This window comes from Narcine bancroftii, chromosome 1, assembly GCF_036971445.1.
Source record: "Narcine bancroftii isolate sNarBan1 chromosome 1, sNarBan1.hap1, whole genome shotgun sequence".
Classification (NCBI taxonomy): Eukaryota; Metazoa; Chordata; class Chondrichthyes; order Torpediniformes; family Narcinidae; genus Narcine; species Narcine bancroftii.
The window spans coordinates 483,551,484-483,576,381 of NC_091469.1; the positions used below are offsets into that span (position 1 = coordinate 483,551,484).

Consider the following 24,898-nt stretch of genomic DNA (forward strand, 5'->3'; position numbering starts at 1 on the left):
GAGACAATTTTCTTGTTTATTTTCATTGTGTGATGACATTGTTTAATGGGTTTAATGTATTGTATATGTTGAACGTTTAGTGGGTTTGGAGGGGGATGGGAAGGAGGGAGGGAAGGGAGGGGGAAAAAGAGGGAGAAAATGCCACTGCATATATTTAAGAGGGAAATGTTTGTATGTATTTTGATTGATATGGTTTACAGTGTGTGTATATGTACATATGTACAGATTGTAGTGTAGGATGACTGTGACTGGTTGAGAGTGTAGCCACACTTACTGGCAGGTCTTAAAGGATTGCTCCTAGCCAGACCAGGTCATTCTGGACTCGTTGACCTACTTGTGATATGCTCTAGTCTTTTAGTTAATAAAAGCCTTGGTTTGGATCAACAAGTCTTTGGTTCTTTCGATGCACTCTACAATTTTATTAACTAAACAATTTTGGAGAGATGGAGCGTATGTAACGGCTGAAATGCCTCGACATCGACCCACAGTCAGCTACAGCCTCGAATGAGTGAGATGCTTCGAAACATACTTATAGCTCTCTGACCCAGCCGTGATAGAGGACAGCCATTGACTACTAATATTGATGACTATGGTGTCCCCGAGAGTCTACCAGAGTGTCCAGGATGCGACCACTTATGCTGCAGCCATGAAGGTGTTGAAAGGGCTCTACGAGCGACTGGTGAACAGGGTCTATGCTCAGTACAAACTTGCTAAAACAGCCCGGTGAGCCCTGTAGAGCTTATATTCAGGCACTAAGGGCAATGGGCAGGGACTGTGCCTGCATAGACATAACTGCTGCGGAGACCACAGACAATCTGATTTGGGATGCCTATGTGGCCGGGGTTCGATCGAATGAGGTGAGGCAGCGCCTGCTAGAGCATGGGGGAGAAAACCTAAAGGATGTGATCCAGATCGCAGAGACGATGGAGGCTGCAGTCTTAAGTATGGACATGTACTCTCGGGGCTGGACCCCACTCTCTGATGTGAGTAGGATGCCCTCCCTCTACCCTACTACTGCCGCAATGCTGCCCGATGTAACCCCAAAGTGTTATTTCTGCGGGAGGAGCAAGCACAGCAGGTCCCAGTGCCCAGCGAGAAAAACCAGGTGCCAGAAGTGCCTTAAAAACGGCCACTTGCAGTAGTCTGTCACTCCAAAATGGCCACCATCAAACACAGAGTGAAGCCCAATCACCACTCTCCATTTCAAACACTTCTTCCTCAGAGCTTTCGTCCAATGAGAGCGAGGACTCCACTGCACGGCAGCGCTTGATGTCACAGGGTAGACGCCGAGTGCGGAAGGTAAGACCCACCCTCGCCACAATGACGTTCACCCTACCTCACGAAGCAAGGTCCGACCAGGCCCCAGCCCCGACCTCAATGGCCACCGCTGCTACTGACCAGGGACCTACTGCTGCCGCCGACCAGGGACCCACCGCCGCCGCCACTGACCAGGGACCCGCTGCTGCCACTGACCAAGGACCTGCCACCGCTGCCGATTGGGGACCTGCCACCACCAAGGCAGCTGATCAGGTGCCCGCAACTGCAACTGACTCTACCGACCCGGTACCCACCGACGCTGCCGACCGGGGACCTGATGCTACCAACCAGGGACCCGCCCCTGCTGACCGCCCCACAGCCAACGGCAAACAGCGACCCCCAACACTTACTGTTGGCTGGCCGACGCCCCCAGCAGGCTGCAGGCAGTAACACCAACTTCTCGACGGTGTCTCTTCAGGCCAAACCGTTTGCGTGACGTCATCATACAGGTCTCCACTATCCCCATTACAAATCTCTGCATCAATAACCCTTGACCAGGTCTTCCCCCAACCCCTCACAAAAGCAATGGAACTGATTAAAGTGCATGGACATTATACCAATTGCTTATTTGACTCAGGGTGAACTGACAGTTTTATCCGCCCGGACCTGGCCCGCCGTTGCGGACTGGCTATTCTCCCCACTGCACAGAGAATTTCATTGGTGTCCAGATCGCACTCGACTGGGGTAAAGGGGTACTACGTGGCGACCCTGAAAGTCCAAGGTATCATGTTCACAGACTTCAAACTATTAGTCCTTCCCCAATTGTGCGCCCCTGCATTGCTGGGACTGGATTTTCAGTGCCAGTTTCAAACCGTTTCTCTGCACTCTCTGTCTGTAACCACTTCACCCCGGAAGCTTCCTGCCAGCGGCAGTCAAGCCACCCGCCCCCGCACCCCGGGGCCTCACCTGTAGTCTCTCCACCCTCCGAATTACTCCGCCAGCGCTTTTCGCAACCCTCACCCCTGGCTTTAAGCCTGTGGTCACCAAAAGCCAGCAATATAGTTATGAACTCAGGAAATTTATCACAAGCGAGGTGCACAGATTGGTGGATGAGGGCATTATTGAACCTAGCTCGAGTCCATGGAGGGCCCAGGTGGTGGTTGCTAAAAACGGGGAGAAGCCGCGGATGGTGGTTGACTACAGCCAGACAATCAATCGCTTCACGCTTCTGGGTGTGTACCCCCTTCCATGGATCATGGATGTGGTGAATCAGATCGCCCAATACTATGTATTTTCCACCCTATCATCAGCTCCCGATCTGCCGAGAAGACCGACCTTTCACGGCCTTCGAAGCGAATGGACGGCTGTATCAATTCCTCAGGGTACCCTTTGGGGTCACAAATGGCGTCGCAGTCTTCCAGTGGGAAATAGACCGGATGGTGGACCAGAAGGGGCTGACTGCTACTTTCCTGTATCTGGACAACGTCACTGTCTGCGGCCATGACACGGAGGATCATGATGCCAACCTTGAGAAATTTTTTCAGACTGCAATTCGGCTGAACTTGACCTACAATTTCGACAAGTGTGTCTTCCGGACCACTCGGCTCGCAATTCTGGGTTGTGTGGTGGAGAACGGGGTGGTCATGCCAGACCCTGACCGCATGCATCCCCTCATGGACTCATCCACCCCCCACACCCAGAAGGCACTCAGACATTGCCTGGGTTCCACACTATGTCGACAAGGCATGGCCACTCATCAAGAATGAAGCCAGAGCATCCTTCGACCGCATCAAATCAGACATTGCCGCTGCAACGCTGCACGTCATCGACGAGTCTATTCCATTCCAAGTCGAGAACGATGCGTCCGACTTTGCACTGGCAGCCACTTTGAACCAGGCCAGCCGGCCGGTAGCCTTCTTCTCCAGAACCCTCCAGCGTCCTGAGAGCCGACATTCCTCTGTCGAGAAGGAGGCCCAGGCCACAGTCGAAGTACGTCATTGGAGACACTACCTCACTGGCAGGCACCTTACGCTGCTGACCGACCAGCGTGCGGTCTCCTTCATGATTAGCATTACCCAGTGAGGTAAGATCAAGAATGACAAAATCGCCAGATGGAGAATCGAGCTCTCCACCTTTAATTATGACATACTTTATCGGCCTGGTAAACTCAACAACCCGCCAGATGCACTCTCCAGGGGGACTTGCGCCAACATACAACTGGACAGGCTGCAGAGACTCCACGAGGAGCTCTGTCATCCAGGGGTCATTAGGTTCGCACACTTTGCCAAAGCTTGCAACCTGCCCTACACGGACGAGGAGATTTGCTCCATGACCTGAGCCTGCCCGGTGTGCACTGAGTGCAAGCCCCACTTCTTCCATCTGGAGAACATCCACGTTATCAAAGCCACCCACCCCTTTGAGCGTCTCAGCGTAGACTTCAAGGGGCCTCTACTGTCGACCAACCATAACACCGACATCCTTACGGCCATCAACGAGTACTCCCACTTCCTGTTTGCTGGGCCCTGCTTGGACATGACTGCCTCCTCAGTTATAGAGGCCCTGCACAGCATTTTTGCCATCTTCGTGTACCCCAGTTACATCCAGTGACAGGGGGTCCTCGTTTATGAGCGCAGAGCTGCGGCAGTACCTTCTGGAGTGTGGTATTGCTTCAAGCAGGACCAACGGCTATAACCCACACGGTAATGGGCAAGTCAAATGAGAGAATGCCACCGTCTGGAAAGCAGTTACGCTTGCCCTCCGGTCCAAAGGTCTCCCCACCTCTTGCTGGCAGGACGTGCTCACTAGTGCCCTACACTACATCCGCTCTGTCCTATGCACCACGACCAATGCCACCCCCCACGAAAGGATGTTCTCTTTCCCGAGGAAATCCGAGTCGGGTATGACCATACCGGCATGGCTCACGGTTCCCGGTCCAGTCCTCTTACGACGCCATGTCCAGTACTCAAAGAACGACCCCTTGGTTGACAGAGTGACTCTGCTCCATGCGAACCCACATTATGCCTACGTTGAGTACCCGGACAGACGGGAGGACACAGTCTCGGTAAGGGACCTAGCCCAAGCCGGATCAGGCACAGCAGTGCCTTTAACCCAACCTCCCCCTATTCCTTCTCCCCCAGGTCATGTGCTTGAACAGAGGGATCAGCACCACCCCACCAGCTCACGCCAGACTGTCAACAACGCCGTTGGGGAATTGAGCAAAGCAGTGGCCGCATCCTATGGGCCTGCCCACGACACGACTCTGGCGACCCCAATCCCGGCACCATGGTGGTCACGCTGGATGGTCAAACCCCCTGACCAGTACAGCCCCTAACCTCCATCCACCCTGGGGTTGGTTCTCAAAGAAGGGGTGAATGTGATAGTACAGAATCTATCACCAATGTGTCTATGTATAGATGGTAGTGTAGGATGACTGTGATTGGCTGAGAGCGAAGCCATACCTACTGGCAGGTCTTAAAGGATTGCTCCTCGCCAGACCAGGTCATTCTGGACTGGTCGACCTACTTGTGAGATGCTCCAGTCTTTTAGTTAATAAAAGCCTTGGTTTAGATCAACATATTTTTGGTTCTTTTGACATGCTCTACACAATGTGAAAAATTTTTTTAAAAATTTTTAAAAAGAAATTAAAAAAGCTAAAGGGTATGAGGTGGCTATAGCAAGCAGGGTGAAAATAAATCCAAAGAGTTTCTACAAATATGTAAATAGCAAAAGGAAAGTGAGAGATAAAATTGGTCCAATAGAGAATCAGAAAAGACAAATGTGTGTGGAGCCAAAAGAGATGGGGGAGGCCTTGAACAATTTCTTTTCCTCAGTATTTACTGAGGAGAAGGGTATTGAACTGTGAAGGGTAAAGGAAGCAAAGGGGGTATATATCGAGATGATAATGATTAAGAAAGAGGTAGTACTGGAGCTTTTGAAACATATAAAGGTGGATAAGTCTCCAGGTCCTGAAAGGATTTTCCCCAGGACCTTGAGAGAAGTTAGTGAGGAAATAGCAGAGGCTCTGGCAGTAATTTTTCAAATGTCATTGGAGACGGGTATAGTGCCGGAGGATTGGCATGTTGCGCATGTGGTTCCTTTGTTTAAAAAGGGTTCGAGGAGCAAGCCTAGCAATTATCGGCCTGTAAGTTTGACGTCTGTGGTAGGTAAATTGATGGAAAACATTCTTAGAGATAGTATATATAGGTATATGGAGGGACAGGGTCTGATCAGGGACACTCAACACGGATTTGTGCGTGGAAGGTCATGTTTGACCAATCTTGTTGAATTTTTTGAAGAGGTGTCTAGGAATGTTGATGAGGGTAGAGCAGTGGATGTTATCTATATGGACTTCAGTAAGGCCTGCGATAAGGTTCCGCATGGGAGGTTAGTTAGGTAGGCTAAGTCCTTGGGTATTAATTTGGAGATAGTTAAATGGATTCAACAGTGGCTGGAAGGAAGGTGCCAGAGAGTAGTATTAGATAATTGTTTGTCAGGATGGAGGCCGGTGATAAGCGGTGTACCTCAGGGTTCAGTATTGGGACCGTTGCTCTTTGTCATATATATTAATGATCTGGAGGATGGGGCAGTAAATCGGATTAGTAAATATGCAGATAATACTAAAATAGGGGGAATTGTGGATAATGAAGAGGGTTTTCAAAGATTGCAGAGGGATTTAAACTGCTTAGAGAAGTGGACAGAAAGATGGCAGATGGAGTTTAATGCTGATAAGTGTGAGGTGCTTCATTTTGGAAAGAATAATGAAAGCAGGACATATGTGGTAAATGGGAGGGCATTGAAGAATGCAGTGGAGCAGAAAGATCTAGGAATAACGGTGCATTGTTCCCTGAAGGTAGGAGCGCATGTGGACAGGGTGGTGAAGAAGGCCTTTAATATGCTTGTCTATATAAATCAGTGCATAGAATATAGGAGTTGGGAAGTAATGATGAAACTGTACATGGCATTGGTGAGGCCAAATTTAGAGTACTGTGTGCAGTTCTGGTCACCGATTTATAGGAGGATATTAACAAGATAGAGAGAGTGCAGAGAAGATTTACAAAAATGTTGCCTGGGTTTCAGCATCTGGAATACAAGGAGAGATTGAGCAAAGTAGGTCTTTATTCCTTGGAATGTAGAAGGCTGAGAGGGGATTTGATAGAGGTGTTTAAGATAATGAGAGGGATAGATAGAGTTGAGGTGGAAAGACTTTTCCCATTGAGAGTCGGAGAGATGGATACAAGAGGTCATGGGTTGAGAGTTGACGGGCAAAGGTTTAGGAGTAACATGAGGGGGAACTTCTTTACTCAGAGAGGAGTTACTGTGTGGAATGGGCTTCCGGAAAAGGTGGTGGAGGCAGGGTCAATTTTGTCATTTAAGAAAGAGTTGGATAAGTATATGGATGGAGGGGGGGGATGGAGGGATATGGGCAGAGTTTTTCGAGGGGGTTACAAAAGAGGTTGATGAAGGGAAAGCTGTGGATATTGTCTATTTAGACTTTAGTAAAGCTTTTGACAAAGTTCCCCACAGGAGGTTAGGAAAAAAGGTGGAGGCATTAGGTATAAATAAGGAGGTAGTGAAATGGATTCAGCAATGGTTGGATGGGAGGTGTCAGAGAGTAGTGGTAGAAAATTATTTGTCCAATTGGAGGCCGGTGACAAGTGGAGTTCCTCAGGGATCGGTCCTGGGTCCACTATTGTTTGTTATATATATTAACGATCTGGAAGTAGGGGTGGAGAATTGGATAAGCAAGTTTGCGGATGATACAAAGATTCGTGGTGTTGTGGACAGTGAGGAAGATTACCGTAGATTAAAAGGTGATTTAGGAAGGCTGGAGGTGTGGTCTGAGAAATGGCTGATGGAATTTAATACAGATAAGTGTGAGGTGTTACATTTTGGAAAGGCAAATCTAAATAGGTCATATGCATTAAATGGTAGGCTATTGAGATGTGCAGAGCACCAAAGGGATTTAGGAGTTGTGGTAAATAGTACCCTCAAGGCTGATACTCGGGTAGATAGAGTGGTGAAGAAGGCATTTGGAATGTTGGCCTTCATAAATCGGAGTATTGAATTCAAGAGTAGGGATGTTATGATGAAATTGTACAAGGCATTGGTGAGGCCAAATTTGGAATATTGTGTGCAGTTTTGGTCACCAAATTATAGGAAAGATATAAACAAAATAGAGAGAGTACAGAGAAGGTTCACGAGGATGTTGACAGGATTTCAAGGTTTGAGTTACTGGGAAAGGTTGTGCAGAATGGGGCTTTTTTTCTCTGGAGCGTAGAAGATTGAGAGGGGACTTGATAGAGGTGTTTAAGATTTTAAAAGGGACAGACAGAGTAAATGTGGATAGGCTTTTTCAATTAAGAGTGGGGGAGATTCAAACTAGAGGGCATGGTTTAAGATTGAAGGGGGAAAATTATAAGGGGAACATGAGGGGAAATTTCTTTATGCAAAGGGTGGTGGGGATGTGGAATGAGCTTCCGACAGACGTGGTCGAGGTGGGATCATTGGTTACATTTAAGGAAAGACTGGATAGTTACATGGATAGGAGGGGACTAGAGCGGTATGGATCGGGTGCTGGTCAGTGGGACTAGGAGGGTGGGGATTTGTTACGGCATGGACTAGTAGGGCTGAACTGGCCTGTTCTGTGCTGTATGGTTATATGGTTATATGATTATAGGAGTGCTGGTAAGATGGATTAGAGGAGGGTACTTGGATAAGTGTGGACTAGAAGGGCCAAATTGGCCTGTTTCCATCCAGTAATTGTTATATGGTTATACGGTTATAATTGACTCGTTATGTGCACGGTTTCAGAACTCCAAAGGAAATGGGCCATGACAATTTTTCTCAAGCCAAATATTTCAGTAACCATTGGGTCTAGAGCAGGGATTCTCAACTTTCCCTTCCCACCCACATCCCACGTTAAGCAAACCCTTACTGATCACAGAGCATCGATGGCAGAGGGATGATTTAAGGTGGGATGTGAGTGGAAAGAAAAAGGTTGAAAACAGCTGCCCTAGATCTCTCATTTACTCCTGAGAGAGGTCCGTAACCAGTTAGAACCAAGGATTGTTGGTGAACAGTTCGGCCTCTGGTGATGCTACAAAATGTAAAGATAACCCGGCTGATTCACAGTGGGGTGCGGTTGCTGTCAAACATTGGATCGGAGGTCAATGCACAGGACGACTGAGTGGCAGAGAGTGGATAACTGAGATCTCCCTCCTCGCCACCCATTTTGAGGTGATCTACCAAGATCATTGTCTGAAGAGAGCTCACTAAATCATTGAGGACCTCTTCCACCCCGTGCACAGCTGCTCCCGTCGGGGAAGAGATACAGGAGGATCAGAGCCATCACCACCAGGCTGAGGAGCAGCTTCTTCCCACGGGCAGTGAGGATGTTGAACGACCAAAGGAGCGGCTCACACTGACCCTCATATTTATGAAACAATATTTATTTTTATATACGTATTGCATGCGTTTCATTTGTCTGGATGTGTGTTGTGTCGGGTTGTGTGTCTGCGCGTTTTGCACCGAGGACCGGAGAATGCTGTTTTGCCGGGTTGTTCTTATACAATCAGATGATGATAAACTTTGAACTTGATGTGGAGTGGCAGATTCCTGACCAGTTTTGCCTTTCACTCTCTCAACAGGTCTGCCAGGCCTTGAATTAACAATCTGGATCATTATGAAGCAGTTCGTTGATAATAAGGGGTAGGTAAGAATTATTCCTTAAATCCTGGAATTATGTATCGCAGCTTCCATTTGAAGGTTTTTATACTTTCAGCTATATTAAAAACAGAATTTGAAGCAGCTTTTATCAAAAAAAAGTTACTTTTTTGCGGGGGTGTAGCTAGATTTACCCAAGATTACACTGACTCCTTCCTCACCACCTCACATCTCAGAATGGCGTAGGAAGCAGGAGGTGAGATGACTGAGGCCCTGACAGAGATATCTACAACTTCATCAGGCACAGGTGAGGTGCCAGAAGACAGGAGGATGGCTCGCATCACTCCTTTAACTTGCCAAGGGACCAACCACGTAACCTCTGGCTGCCGGTGATGGGGGAGTTATAATTACTGCAGGAAATCCTCCGGGGCAGGATGTCGGCTCATTTCATCCCAGGTGAGCCAGCCTGCGTGGGGGTTCGACCTCAGGAATTTGGTTGAGTTTCTTGAGGAGAGAACCCAGGAGAGCAGGAAATGTTGACCCTGATCTTGACCTTGAATGGGGCATTGGACAAGGGTCTTCAGGGGTAGCCAACCTTTTAGTTTTTAATGTAGACATACAGGAAAGGTAACAGGCCATTTCAGCCCAGGAGTCAGTGCTGCCTCATTAGCCTACAGCCCCAGTACATACTCGTGGAGCTAAATGGCCTGTTACCATGCTGCATGTCTACATTAAAAGCTAAAAGGTTGGCCACCCCTGTGATAATGAGTTTATTGCCATACACACTGTAGACTGTACATATGCACTAACATTTCACCTGCTGCAGCTAAGCAGCATCTAAAAAACGACTTACAAAAATATTAAATTGAATTAAAAAGACAATAAAAACACAAACCAAGATTCAAATAAATATTCAAGTAGATAATAAATAGATGTTCGATCTCGCTGCTACCATCCGGAAAGAGGTTTGGGTGCCACAAGACTCGCACCACCAGGTTCAGGAACAGCTGCTACCCCTCCACCATCAGACTCCTCAATGACAAATTCAATCAGGGACTCATTTGAGGACTCAGACTTGTGCACTTTATTGAGTTATTAAATTTTTTCTGTAGTGCACAGTCAGTTTGTTTAAATTCATTATCTGTTTACGGTTTTTTGTTTGTCTGCATGTTTGCGCTGTGTACAGTTTATTTTTTGTACTACAATAAGTGATCATTCTGCCTGGCCCACAAGAAAAAGGAATCTCTGGGCTCTATGTGATGTCACGTATGTACTCTGAGAATAAATCTGAAATCTGAAACCTGAAACCTGAAACTCAGCAGGTCAAACAATGTCCTTTATGTTCCGAAGATAAGGACATATAACCAACATTTTGGGCTTGAGCCCATCTTCAGGATCTGAGCAAAATATCGGCAGGCACCTGAACAAAATGGTGGAGGGAGAGGCAGGGGGAGGAGCATGGTCCCACTGGCAGGAGGTAATAGGTGGCTAAGGGAGAGAGGGCACAGCAACAAACGGAGGGGGGGGGAAATGATTCTGTGAATGGAAAGGGAAGGGGTGGAGAGCTGGAGGAAGGAAGACACAGAAAGGGAAAGGGGAGAGAACAGAGAACTGGAGAAGTTGATGTTAAAGCCATCCGGTTGGAAAGTGCCCAGATGGAATATTAGATGTAATTTTTAATAAAAGATTTAGACATACAGCACAGGCAACAGGTCATTTCAGCTCACGAGTCTATGACACCCAATTACAGCAGCTTCCACGACATCTGCAACATAGGACAGGGCCTAAAGGAGCCAAAACCTCTTCACAAAATACCGCACAGTAACAGGCCATTTCGGCCCGCAAGTCGATGCCACCCAATTTACACCCAGTACATTTTGAACGGTAGGAGGAAACCGGAGCCCCCAGGGGAAACCCACACAGGCACGGGGAGAACATGCAACTCCAGCGCAGGATTAAAACCCCTGTCCCGATCACTGGTGCTGAAAAGGCGTTGCACCAAACTCTGCGCCAAAAGTGCCGACATATGTTTTTACCAGCGGCCCAAAGCAGTGGCTGTCTGTTTAAGGTAAGAGGAGGAAAGTTGAGGGAAGATGTCAGGACGACGTTTTTTTTTAAACACAGAGTGGTGGGTGCCTGGCACTCATTGTTGGAGGTGGTGTTAGAGGTTGGTACAATCAGGACACGCAGAAAAGCTCTTAGACAGTCGCACGGAAGTAAGAAAAATGGAGGGTTGTGGGTGTGAGGTCGGGAAGGGTTAGGATCAGAATCAAGTTTATTGTCCTGAACTTGTGATTTTGAGGCAGCAGAATTGTGTGTTGCAGGTGCAAAATTAATATAAATTATAATTCCTAACTTAAAGATTTTTTAAAAATATAATTAGTGTGGGGAAAAAAAGAGAAAAGTGAGGGCTCGTCCATAGTTCGTTGTGGGGTAGTTTTATCTGAGTCGGCGGAACTTTGCGGGCTGGGGTGAAACACAAAAGTTTGAAAGACGCTGTGACTTAGTCAAAACACAGAAACACTGGAGGAAGTCAGCTGGTTTCACAGCATCCAAAGGAGGTGAAGGTATCCAGCTGACATTTTGGGCCTGAGCCCTTCTTCAAGGTGTAAGTAAAAGCAGGCGGCCACTGATTAAAGGCAAAATGGCAGGGGAAGGGGGTTCAGGGCAACAAGCAACAGGTTTTCATTGGATATGGAGAAGAGACGAAGAGAAAGGAAACAAGAATTGATGGGGGTTGGGGTGGGGGTGTTGACTGTGAATAGAGTAGATTAGGTGGTTTTTTAATATATATATAATATTTTTCGTGTCTTTTCTGTCTTCATCCAGTGCAGAGGAGTTTATATATCAATGACTTAGATGTGGGAATAGATAGCAATATCTCAAAATTTGCAGACAACACGAAGTTGAGTAGCATGGTTTGCTGTGTTGAGGACGCTAGGAGGGTGCAGAGTGATTTGGACAAATTAGCCAAATGGGCTAAGACATGGCAGATGCTTATATAATGTGGATAAATGTGAGGTTATCCACTTTGGAGGTAAGAACAGGAAAATCTAAATGGTATCTGTTTAGGAAAAGGGGAGATGCAGAGAGACTTGGGTGTTGCAGTGCATCAGTCATTGAAAGTGGGCGTGCAGGTACAGCAGGCAGTGAGGAAGGTGAATGCTATGTTGGCGTTCATGGCAAGAGGATTTGAGTACAGGAGTACAGAGATCCTGCTCCAGCTGTACAGGGCCTTGGTGAGGCCACATCTGGAGTACTGCATGCAATTTTGGTCTCCTTATCTGAGGAAGGACATACTCACCATGGAGGGGGGCAGAGAATATTCACTAGACTGATACCAGGGACGGAAGGACTTGGATATGGTTAGATAGACTAGGCTTGTATTCTCTGGAATTTAGAAGATTGAGGGGGGATCTTATAGAACTATATAAAATTCTTAAGGGATTAGACAGACTAGACGCAGGTAGGTGGTTTCCAATGCTGGGGTAAAACCAGAACAAGGGGTCACAGTTTAAGAATAAGGGTGAAGTTTTTTAGGACTGAGATGAGGAAAAATTTCTTCTCTCAGAGAGTGATGGATCTGGGGAATTCTTTGCCACAGGAAGTAGTTGAGGCTGGTTCCTTGTCAATATTTAAGAGTAGGTTAGAATTGGCCCTTGTGGCGAAGGGGATCGGGGGGTATGGGAAGAAGGCAGGTTAACTGGGTACTGATCAGCCATGGTCATATTGAATGGCGGTGTAGGCTTGAAGGGCCAAATGGCCTGCTCCGGCACCTATTTTTCTATGTTTCTATGGAGTTTTGTCTTGATATATATATATATATATATATATATATATATATATATATATATATATTACATATGTGATATTATATTTTCAGTTTTGTTCCATTTTCTTCATTGCACTGTATTTATTATAAACAAACAATAAAAAGATTGTAAAAAAAACTGTGAATGCAGAGCTGAGGTAAAGGAGACAGGGGGATGAAGATGGGGAAGGGGCTATCTGAAACCGGAGAAGTCGATGTTAATGCAATCCAGATGGAACGTGTTGTTCCTCCAATTTGCAGGTGCCCTCAGTCTGGCAGGGCATGAGACCATGGACAGACGTGTCAGCAAATGAATGGGGTTGGGGGATTGAAGTGGGTGGCCACTGGGAGATCCGCGCTATTGCAGCGGACAGAGCCGAGGGGCTCAATGAAGCGACCTCTAGTCTGTGCTTATTGGGTTTGGAAAGTATCAGGTTCGGTGGGTTCACAGAGAGACAAGTGTTACAAATCAAAAGTTAACTTTATTGAACATATGGGAGACAAACAGGGGATGCAAATTATACTTAATCACTCTCCTACTAAATAACTATATAGACATTCATATCAGATCCAGGTTGGGCTCTGATTCCAGTGGCTTCTTATCTTTTTCTATAATGGTGCGATCAGGCACATTGGGCACAAGGGACTTCGATACTGGTGGCTCTTACCCCACCGCACTCTCCCGCACGTATACACACTTCACAAACAGGGACTTTCAAACACACCCCCGATTCCCTGTACCAATGGAGGTGCAGCTCTCTGCCAGCACTGATCAATGTGATCAAATGTCATTAGAGACGGGTATCGTGCCGGAGGATTGGCGTGTTGCACATGTGGTTCCGTTGTTTCAAAAGGGTTCGAGGAGCAAGCCTAGCAATTATCGGCCTGTAACTTTGACGTCTGTGGTAGGTAAATTGATGGAAAGCGTTCTTAGAGATAATATATATAAGTATATGGAGGGATAGGGTCTGATTAGGGACTCTCAACATGGATTTGTGCGTGGAAGGTCGTGTTTGACCAATCTTGTTGAATTTTTTGAAGAGGTGACTAGGAATGTTGATGAGGGTAGACCAGTGGATGTTGTCTATATGGACTTCAGTAAGGCCTTCAATAAGGTTCTGCATGGGAGGTTAATTAGGAAGTTCAAGCGCTAGGTATTAACTTTGATATAGTCAAATGGATTCAACAGTGGCTGGAAGGAAGGTGCCAGAGAGTAGTAGTAGATAATTGTTTGTCAAGATGGAGGCCGGTGACAAGCGGTGTACCTCAGGGTTCAGTATTGGGACCGTTGCTCATTGTCATATATATTAATGATCTGGAGGATGGGGCAGTAAATCGGATTAGTAAATATGCAGATGATACTAAAATAGGGGAAATTGTGGATCATGAAGAGGGTTTTCAAAGATTGCAGAGGGATTTAAACTGCTTAGAGGAGTGGGCAGAAAGATGGCAGATGGAGTTTAATGCTGATAAGTGTGAGGTGATTCATTTTGGAAAGAATAATGAAAGCAGGACATATGTGGTAAATGGGAGGGCATTGAAGAATGCAGTGGAGCAGAAAGATCTAGGAATAACGGTGCATTGTTCCCTGAAGGTAGGAGCGCATGTGGACAGAGTGGTGAAGAAGGCCTTTAATATGCTTGCCTATATAAATCAGTGCATAGAATATAGGAGTTGGGAAGTAATGATGAAACTGTACATGGCATTGGTGAGGCCAAATTTAGAGTACTGTGTGCAGTTCTGGTCACCGATTTATAGGAGGATATTAACAAGATAGAGAGAGTGCAGAGAAGATTTACAAAAATGTTGCCTGGGTTTCAGCATCTGGAATACAAGGAGAGATTGAGCAAAGTAGGTCTTTATTCCTTGGAATGTAGAAGGCTGAGAGGGGATTTGATAGAGGTGTTTAAGATAATGAGAGGGATAGATAGAGTTGAGGTGGAAAGACTTTTCCCATTGAGAGTCGGAGAGATGGATATAAGAGGTCATGGGTTGAGAGTTGACGGGCAAAGGTTTAGGAGTAACATGAGGGGGAACTTCTTTATTCAGAGAGGGGTTACTGTGTAGAATGGGCTTCCGGGAAAGGTGGTGGAGGCAGGGTCAATTTTGTCATTTAAGAAAGAGTTGGATCAGTATATGGATGGGAGGGGGATGGAGGGAGATGGGCAGAGTGTTGGTAAGTGGGATTAGAGGAGGGTACTTGGATAAGTGTGGACTAGAAGGGCCAAATTGGCCTGTTTCCGTGGTGTAATTGTTATATGGTTATTGCAGTACTATTGCTCAACTCAGTGTAGTGCACATGTTACCTGTGACTCCTCCAGGGATGTCCACAGTAGCGACCTGGCATGGACCGATGACTGGGGTTTGGACCAAGAGGCAGAGAGACAGAGATACAATGAGCATCAAAGTCTTATACTGTTCTGAGCTGGGTGTCTAGCACCAAGTCATTTAAATGAGCCGATGGTAAGGTGTACACTAATGGGTGGTTGGAGTCCAACCTTGATTGGCAGGTGATGTGACTCATGAGCAGGTTTTAGACAGGGAGGTCACATGACCCTCCACAATCTGCAGCATTCCACCGAGGGAGGTCATGTGTTCCTCTGCAATCCACAGATAATAGCACCCAGTTTCTCTGATGTAGAGGAGACCACAGTGGGCTGAAGGGTCTGTACTGTGCTCAACATTTGTAATATCCCTCTAGACCTGCACAATTCCACTTGGAAATAGCCACCGCATTCGAGAGTTCGTCACAGTTAAGAATTCTTAAAGGTGTTCATTTCCAATTTTGCAGGTGAAAACTGGTGCAGAATTAGGAAGTCTTCTCATGAAACAAAATAACAATTGTGGTGTCTGGGGATTTGAGGTCACAGATATAAGGGCACCTGAAAAAAAGAAATGTGGAACATCAGGAGGATTTTTTTCACAGTTCAAAGGGAAACAGCTTCCTTCCTTCACTGAAACATTCAAAAGGAATCTTGAGACAGGAACTACAGAATAGCTCCAATGATCTGAAATCGGATTATCCGGAATCCTCATTTATCCAAAAAATTCTTTGGACCAGGAAGTGAATTCTGTTCGTCTCTGAAAAATTTTGGATAAATGAAGATATCTGAAAAAAATCAGAAATCCTCATTTATCCAAAATTTTTTCAGAGCCGAACTGACCTCACAGGTTGGAAAAAAAATTCACTCGACTAGAACGATGATTGTCTTCGTTTCAGGTAACTCCCTCCCCTCTCTCTTTCCATTTCTTCTTTACCTTCTCCTATTGACTTCTCTCCATCTCTCCCTGTCAAACTGCGAGCCGTAAGAGTCCCTTGTCCTGGCATCATCAAGAGATTGGCCTCCCGGGCAAGAGCGGGGACCTCAGGCTCCCGGGCATGAGTGGGGACCTCTGTGGGGAGGTGCTGGTGATCATCCGCGGCGGTTGGGAGGGGGAATGTGTGCAGGCGATGTCTGGGTTGGGCTCCAATGTCGAGAACCAGGCCACAAGGCTGGAACAGCCCCCGCCGGAACGAGCCCACAGGGAGACGGGAGCCAGCCAACTCACCAGTGAATGTTCCGTCGGCCTAGGAAGCTTCCTCAGGGATCGACAGCAGTGGTGCGGACGTGTTGAGGAAAATGGCAGGGGCGGTTGGGAGGTCTTGGTGATTGGCGGCTGCAATGGGGACGCGTCAGGGATCGACGGGGATTTGGTGAGAATCAAACATTATTTTAATGCTTGAAAAACCTTCCCTTGTTGTTCGTTGTTGTTTAAATATCGATACAGGTGATTTGCTATTCAGCTGTTTTTAAAAAGTGACCAGTTCTCCGAATAAACCATTTATCCGAAATAGCCCTGGTCCTGACCATTTTGGATAATGGGAGTTGTACACTATGTGGGTTGTGGGGAAACAGCGGGGTGGGAGAGATAGCAGTATGTGTGCATAACAACATTGGAAATAGGAGCAGGAGCCCTCCATCCGGCCCATCCAGCCTGCCCCTCCACTCAATACGATCAAGGCTGATCTGGCCGTGCACTCAGCTCCACCTACCCATCTGTTCCCCATCACCCTTAATCCTTCTGCTATGTAAAATAAAATGATCTAACTCTGTCTTAGATATATTTAACGAGGCAACCTCTATCGCTTCCTTGGGCAGCGAATTCCACAGATTCACTACTCTGAGGGAGAAGCAGTTCCTCCTCATCTCTATCCTAAATCTACACTCCCCACCCCCCAAACCTCGAGGATGTGGTTAATAGGGTAAAGGTGAGGTGGGGGGGGGGGGGGAGACAAGAGAGAGAGATAGAGGATTTACAGGAACTGAGGGTTAACCTTGTTTTGCACACAGAGGGTGGGAGGTGAACATTGCGGGCTGCCGCAGGAGGGGTTTGAGGCAGGGACTATTGCAACGTTCGAGTAGAATTGGGCGGCTGCAAGGAGATGATGGGCTTGGAGGGACAGAGAGGGATTACTCATTACATTTATAAGACAGCCAAGGTTATAGGATTCCAAAGAACAAGGAGAAATTCAACAGGTCACACAATGTCCAGTCCACAGTCTGCAGGAAGAAGCTATTTCCTAGCCTGGCAGTCTTGATTTTGATGTTTCTGCACCTCCTTCCAGATTTCAGATTTATTGTCCGAGAACATACATGACATCACTGAGATTCTTTATCCCGGGGGCCAGGCAGAACTATCACTTATTGGTAGTTCAAAAAAAATATGCTCAACATGCACAAGTAAACAAATGAACAAATGACTGTGCAATCGAGAGAGGGGAAAAAATTAATGAAGTGCACAAGTAAAAATCCTTAAATGAGTCCCTGATTGAGTTTGTCGTCGAGGAGTCTGATGGTGGAGGGGGAGCAACTGTTCCTGAACCTGGTGGGGTGAGTCTTGTGGCCCCGATACCTCTTTCCTGATGGCAGCAGCGAGAACAGAGTATGCTGAGTGGTGTGAATCCTTGATGATTGCTGCTGCTCTCCAACGGCAATGTTCCAAGTAGATGTCCTCGACGGTGGGGGAAGGTTTTCCCTGTGATGTCCTGAGCTGTGTCCGCTACCTTTTGCAGGGCTTTCCCATGCCAATATCATATCTGATGGTATAACCATATAACAGTTACAGCACAGAAGCAGGCCAGTTCAGCCCTTCTAGTCCATGCTAAAGATCTAGTCCCATTGACACCCACCTGGCCCATAACCCTCCACACCTCTCTCATCCATAAACTTATCCAACTTTTAAAAAAATATTAAATATGTCCCTACATCTACCACATCGGCCTGAAGCTCCTTCCACACTCCCACCACCCTCTGAGTGAAGAAATTCCCCCTCATGTTTCCCCTAAACTTTTCCCCCTTCAATCTCAGTCCATGCCCTCTTGTTTGAATCTACCCTCCCCCCACTCTCTATGGGAAAACCTTGTCCCCATTGACCCTATCTATCATGGGTCAAAGGTACTGTGTGATGGATGGAAAGGGCCCTGTGAATAGAATAAGGGGAGACCCCAGTGTTTGAACCAATGGGCCTGATTCATGCCATGTGGTTCTATGGCCAATACACAATAATAACTAAGAGTGTTATTTTAAGGTATGGAATGATATGTCACGATCGTATGGCAAGTAATTCCATATTAGCAAAAGTATGGGAGGGTATGAAACCTTCTCAGCGAGAGAATGTTGGAAGAATGGACTGATCACTCTTCTTCAGAGGTGTTCTGGTTTATTTTTTAGATGCTGGGATAAAAACCAGAACAAATATACCTGGTGGATTATACGAGGCGCCATATTGGTATCAGTTTTAGTAAGTGAAAATATTTTTGTCTTCGGATTAACTGAATGGTTGTTAAATGGGGTCAGTTATTGAGCGGGAGTCAAGAATGAATGAGAAGGAGTGAGGAACGATTAAATTGTGATCCCCCCTCATTGCAACCCACTCTCGATAAAGGGAACTTGGCTCCTCATTCTTTCTCTCCCACGGATATTGCTCGGCTCGCAGAGTTTCTCCGGTACATGGTCACATGCACTGAGGCAAAGTGGGTGAGTTTGGGGTGCCAGTCATCCCATGCATAGTACAGCAAGACAACCCTGGTAGTGTGCAGAGTTACGGAGAGAGAGATCAGATTCTCACCAAAAAGTCACATGATTGTGGGGAGGGGTTGAAACACAAAAGTCTGAAGAAGCGGTGACCGTAGGGAAAGAAAGCACGAAAACGCTGGAGGAAGTCAGCAGGTCTCGCAGGGTCCACAGAGGTAAAAGGATTTGGTTCAGCAAGTTGGCAGTTGTCAGAAAGCTTGGAGATGCAGTGGACGCAGAGGAAAGCTTTCAAGGATTGCAGGGGGATCTGGACTTGTTGGGAAAGTGGGCAGCAAAATGGCAGATGGAATTTAGTGCAGACAAGTGTGAAGTGTTGCATTTTGGAATGAAAAACCAAGGTAGGACACACAAGGCAAATGGTAGGGCACTGAGAAATGCAGTAGAACAGAAGGTACACGCAGTAATTCCCTGCAAATGGCATCGCATGTATATAAGGGTCATAAAGAGAGCTTTTGGCACGTTGCCTTCATAAATCAAAATATTGAATACAGGAGTTGCAATATTACAATAAAATTGTATAAGACATTGGTGAGGCCAAATTTGGAGAATTGTGTGCAGTTCTGGTTACCTAACTACAGGAAAGATCAATAAGATAGAAAGAGTGCAGAGAAGATTTACTAGGATGTTGCCAGGACTTTAGGAACTGAGTTACATGGAAAGGTTAAACAGGTTAGGATGTTATTCCCTGGAGTGTAGAAGAATGAGGGGAGATTTGATCCAGGTATTTAAAATTATAAGGGGGACAGAGAGTAGATGTAGGTCATCTTTTTGCACTGAGGATGGATGAGATACAAACTAGAGGACAATAGTTAAGGTTGGGAGGGGAAGAGTTTAGGGGGAACTTCTTCACACAGAGAGTGGTGGAAGTGTGGATTGAGCTGCCAGCTGAGGTGGTGAATGCGGGGAGAATTTTACTATTTAAGATTTTGGACAGGTACGTGGATGAGAGGGGTACTGAGGGATGTGAAAATAAGTAACGGCAGTGCCACCGCTGGTATGGACCCACTGAGAGTGAGGAGAGGAGAGACAGCGCTTCTCCGCAGGGTCCAACTGTCCAGCCCGACAGCCATCAGCTCCATTCAGGCTTTAAACGGCCTGTAAATGGAGCTGACGGCAGTTTTATTTAAAAATCCCATGTCCGTGGGGGGTCTGCACCCAAGATACTTCCCCATGATCGGCAGCAGCCACGAGGGTTGCCAGAGGACTGGCACAGGATACCAGAACTAGGGGAGACCACCCCCTCCCCATTTGCGAACCAGAAGCAGGGAACGACTTACTGGATGGTGACCACTGCGGCAGATCAGTGAGGGACCCTGAGGCTCGAGGCGAGGTCAGAAGAAGCTGTTGAAGGTGTTGAACGCAGCTCAGACCATCACAGTTCACAGACTCCATCTGCATCTCCCGCTGCCTGGTAAAGTCAGTCAATATTCAGCTCCGTCGTGGCTACTCCCTCGAGGTTTTTGTTCCATTGACCCTCCGAGTGAAGACACCTGTGCGTGTGTTTGTTTAATGTGGACTTCATGTTGCTCTCCAAGAAGTGCATGATACTTCACAGATCCAACAATGGAAACCACGGCGATCAGAGCTGATGGATTTGTTGCAGCCTTCGCCCGCCTTTACAGCTGTTGAGTTTGGAGTAACTCAATCCGCCTGTTCCACTGTTGAGGATTTGGTTGGATATACAGATACTCCTCGACTTATAATGGGGCTGCATTCTAATAAACCCATCGTAAGTGGAAAAATCCCAAGTAGCCTAGCCTCGCCTACCTTAAATGTGCTCGGAACACTCACCATAGCTTACAGCTGGGCAAATTGATCAACACCACCGCGCGGTGAATCGCGAAACTACAGAACCAAGGGACTATGTACAGGTATTTTCATATCGCTGTCATGCCAACGTAACTTTGAAAAATCATAAGCTGAACCATTGTAAGTGGAGAAGCATCTGCACTGAAGGACCCATCACACCCTGGACACACTCTCTTCTCCCTCCTCCCATTGGAGAGACCGTTTCTTCACCACAGCCATCAGGCTCCTGAATGAACCCCACCACAGTGCTTGGTTGGCGTTAACTGATCGTCCTTTTAATTGAAATTTAATTCTGAAAATTGTGCTCTTTACACGGCTTGTATGAATGTTAGGGATGACCTGTCAGCCTGCTCACAGAAGAACCTTACTCACTGTGTAGGGAATTTTGTGACCACTGGACTTAAACATAGACACAAGGTACAATCGTCTATAAAAAAATTACTTTAAAAAATGGTATCAGAAATAAGGCAGAAAAGATTTTGCAAGGAAGTTACTGCCTGAATTGCAGTATCTAGAATATGGAGAAAGATTGAGTAGACTGGGTCTTTATTCATTGGAGCGTAGAAGGTTGAGGGGGGATTTGATAGAGGTATAGTGGTGGGGAAAGTTATGGAGGATATTCTTAGAGATAGTATGTACAAATATCTGGATAGGCAGGGATTGATCAAGGCCACCCAGCATGGGTTTGTGAAGGGAAAGTCATGTTTGACAAATCTTGCTGAGTTTTTTGAAGAGGTGACAAGGAAAGTGGATGAAGTTAGGGCAGTTGACGTGATCTATCTGGATTTTAGTAAAGCTTTTGATAAGGTTCCACATGTAAGGTTAGTGAGGAAGGTTCAGTCACTAGGGATTAATAGAGAGATAGTGAGATGGGTTCAGAGGTGGCTGGAAGATAGACAGCAGAGAGTCATGGTGGACAACTGTCTGCCAGGAGAGAAGCCTGTGACGAGTGGTGTGCCTCAGGGATTGGTACTGGATCCCCTGTTGTTTATCATTTAGATTAATGATTTGGAGGAGGGGTGGTTAACTGGGTAAGCAAATATGCAGATGATAGGAAAAAAGGGAGAGTGGTGGATAGTGAGGAAGGTTTTCTTGGATTACAGAAGGATTTGGTTTGTTTGGAAAAGTGGGCTGAAAAGATGGCAGATGGAATTCAATGTAGACAAGTGTGAGGTGTTGGATTTTGAAAAATTAACCAAAATAGGACATATACAGTTAGGGTGATGGCATTGAGGAACGCAGAGGAGCAGGGGGATCTTGGAATTACGGTACAGAGTTCCTTGAAGGTGGATTCCCATGTAGACAGGGTAATTAAGAAGACATATGGTATGCTGGCCTTCATAAATCATACTGTAGAGTTCAGAGCTGGAAAGTGATACTGCAGCTGTTTAAGGCATTGGTGAGGCCAGGTTTGGAGTATTGTGTTCAGTTCTGGTCTCCACATTATAGGAAGGATATAGGTAAGGTGGAGAGGGTGCAGAGAAGGTTTACAAGGATGTTGCCTGGCTTACAACATCTAGAGTACAGAGAAAGTTTAAAGAGACTGGAACGTAGACGGCCGAGAGGGGATTTGATAGAGGTATTTGATAGAGATAGACTAGATGTGAGTAGACTCTTTCCCCCGAGGGCAGGAGAGGTTGGAACAAGAGAGCATAAGTTAAGGGTAAGGAGAAAAAACTTTAGGAGAAATGCTAGAGGATGCTTCTTCACTCAGAGAGTGGTGGCAGAATGGAATGATCTTCCAGAGGAGATAGTTGTAGCAGGGTCCTTTCTGTCATTTAAGAGAAGGTTGGATGTGTACATGGATATGAGTGGGGTTGGAAGGTTATGGGTGGAGAGTGGGAGGGGGGAATTAGTCGAGTTGTTCAAGTGATCCGGTGTGGACTTGTAGGGCCGATATGGCCTGTTTCTGAGCTGTAAACGTTTATATAAAATTATGAGGGGAATAGATAGAGTAGATCTGAATAGGCTTTTCCCCTTGAGGGTGGGAAAGATTGGAATGAGGGGTCATAAGTTTAGGGTTGGGGGAGAAACTTTAGAAGTAACATAAGAGGAAGCTTCTTCACTCAGAGAGGGGTGGCTGAGTGGAACGACCTTCTGGAAGACGTGGTTGCAGCAAGGTCAATTATCTCCTTAAGAGGAGGTTGGATGAGTACAGGAATGTGAGGGGGTTGGAGGGTTATGGGCTGGGAGCAGGTAGGTGGAACTAATGGAGTTCACTTAAATCGATGCCGACTAGAGGGGCCGAGATGGCCTGTTTCCATACTGTAATTGTTATATGGTTATATATTATGCAACTTTCTTGAATTATTTGGAAGAGAAGGCTGGGTAATGTAACGAATGTATAATGTATGCCACAGTCTGAAATTGACACCAGTAGGCTCCTGTTTTCTTGTACAACGGTTAGATTTAGAGAGTCTCAACTTTTCAGTAATGGGAATCTACACTGTAATCTATAATCGCTCCATGATGAAGAAGTCAAATTAATGGGGCTATCTCTTTTTTTGTCTTTGTTGTCAAGGTGAACTTCGTGATCTTTCTGAACATCATTCGCATCCTGATTCAGAAACTAGGATCAACAAATGCAGGAAGGATCTCGCACAACCCTTTCTCGTGAGTCACTGTTGAAGGAAGGGTCAGTAGATTGATGCCCAATGCAAGATACAATCATGGACCAGAACATCGTAAACAGGAACAGGAGTCGACTATTTGATCTATCGAGCCTGCACCACCATTTATGGCTGATCTGGTTGCAGTCTCTGCTCCTGGTTTTTCCTCGCCACCCCACCCCACCCCCCCACCCCAGTTCCCTGACTTTGCAAAAACCTATATGCGCTTTTAATGTATTTAAAGAGGTAGCCTCCACTCCTTCCTTGGGAGGACGTCCACGGAATTACTCCTCTCTGGGAGAAGCAGTTCCTCCTAATCTCTGTCCTAAATCTACTCCCCTGCCCCGAATTTTGCGGCTGTATTCCTGAGTTTTGGTCTCACCTGCTGGTGGGTCTTGTCTGTCCTTTCATAATTCTATGCATTTTTATGCAATCCCCTCTCATTCTTCTGAATTCCAGCAAGTATATTTGTCTCCATTAAAGCCATTTCTGACAGCAATGCAATTGTTCCGCAAGTTCACACATCTCCAAGTGAAGAGGTTTCTGAGTCCAAAATAGGTCCCCCCCCCCCTTATCCCTCGACCGTGACGCCTTGTTTGGGGCTTCCCCAACATCGGCCACATTCTTCCCGTTCATTTCTGTCAGAATTTTATGTCTCAATAAGATCCCCTCTCATCCTTCTAAATTCCAGTGAGTTTACCCATAGACTATCCAAACTTTCTTCATTCCTCAGTCCTGCCAAGGATCAATCTGCTGAACTTTTCTCACCTCCTCAATCGTACGAAAGCCCTGCCTCTCATTAGGGGGCCTGATTTGTTGCCCATTCCAGAGTAATCTTTGCCGGGTGGGGATGATTGGGAATGAAATCCAGAAGGTTAAAACTCGGAGGTTGTTTCCACTGGCAGGTGAGTCTAGAATAAGGAGACCTCGCCTCATTGCTTGGGGGAGTAGATTTAGGGCAGAGCTGAGGAGGAACTGCGTCTCCAGGGAGTAGTAACTCTGTGGAATTCGCTGCCCAAAGAAGCAGCAGAGTTTGCCTCGTTCAATATACAGTCATGCGCCGTATAACGTCCATTCGGGCAATGTCCATCCGCAGATACGACCGTGGTCCCATCAAGTTAGTTCAGAAATCCCGATCAGATGTAGTGGCTTTCCACACACAACACTTGTATCTCATGTTTCTTGTCTACAAAGTATTGCGCTGACAGGTACAGTACAGATAAAACCTAGAATACATATGTCTTGACAGTAATAATAAACGCCAATGTTGCTGCAGTATGGGTTCACACAACGTCCAAATTAATGCCCGTTACCATGCCGTCTCTCTAATTCAGTAGTTTTCTTTTTTTTTCCCCTATGCCATAGGTGCTCTGTGGTTAGTAAGGAGGGAGGTGAGTGGGAAAAATGTTTGAGAACCATAGAACACAGAAAACAAGCCATCCGGCCCTTCTAGTCTGTGCCAAAATTTTACTCCGCTAGTCCGATTGACCTGCCCCCATTCCATAACCTTTCAGATCTCCCCTGTGCATGTATCTGTCCAAATTATTCTTGAAACTTAACAGTGAGCCGGCATTTACCATGTCAGCTGGCAGCCCCACTCCTCACCGAGTGAAGTTCTCCCTCATGTTCCCCCTAAACCTTTCATGTTTTCACCCGTTTTTAAAATATTTTTTATT

At 46.4% G+C, this 24,898-nt stretch overlaps 1 protein-coding gene across 1 annotated transcript in view; it reads left to right on the forward strand.

Moving 5' to 3' along the window:
- The window catches only part of LOC138761602 (vasoactive intestinal polypeptide receptor 1-like), a 155,480-nt gene that overhangs the window by 119,760 nt on the left and 10,822 nt on the right, over window positions 1-24,898 (forward strand). Inside the window, exons 13-15 of the mRNA XM_069934035.1 lie at window positions 8,904-8,964; window positions 18,442-18,511; window positions 23,135-23,226. Of these exons, the coding sequence (XP_069790136.1) occupies window positions 8,904-8,964; window positions 18,442-18,511; window positions 23,135-23,226 (223 nt within the window). The remainder of the gene's footprint in view (window positions 1-8,903; window positions 8,965-18,441; window positions 18,512-23,134; window positions 23,227-24,898) is intronic.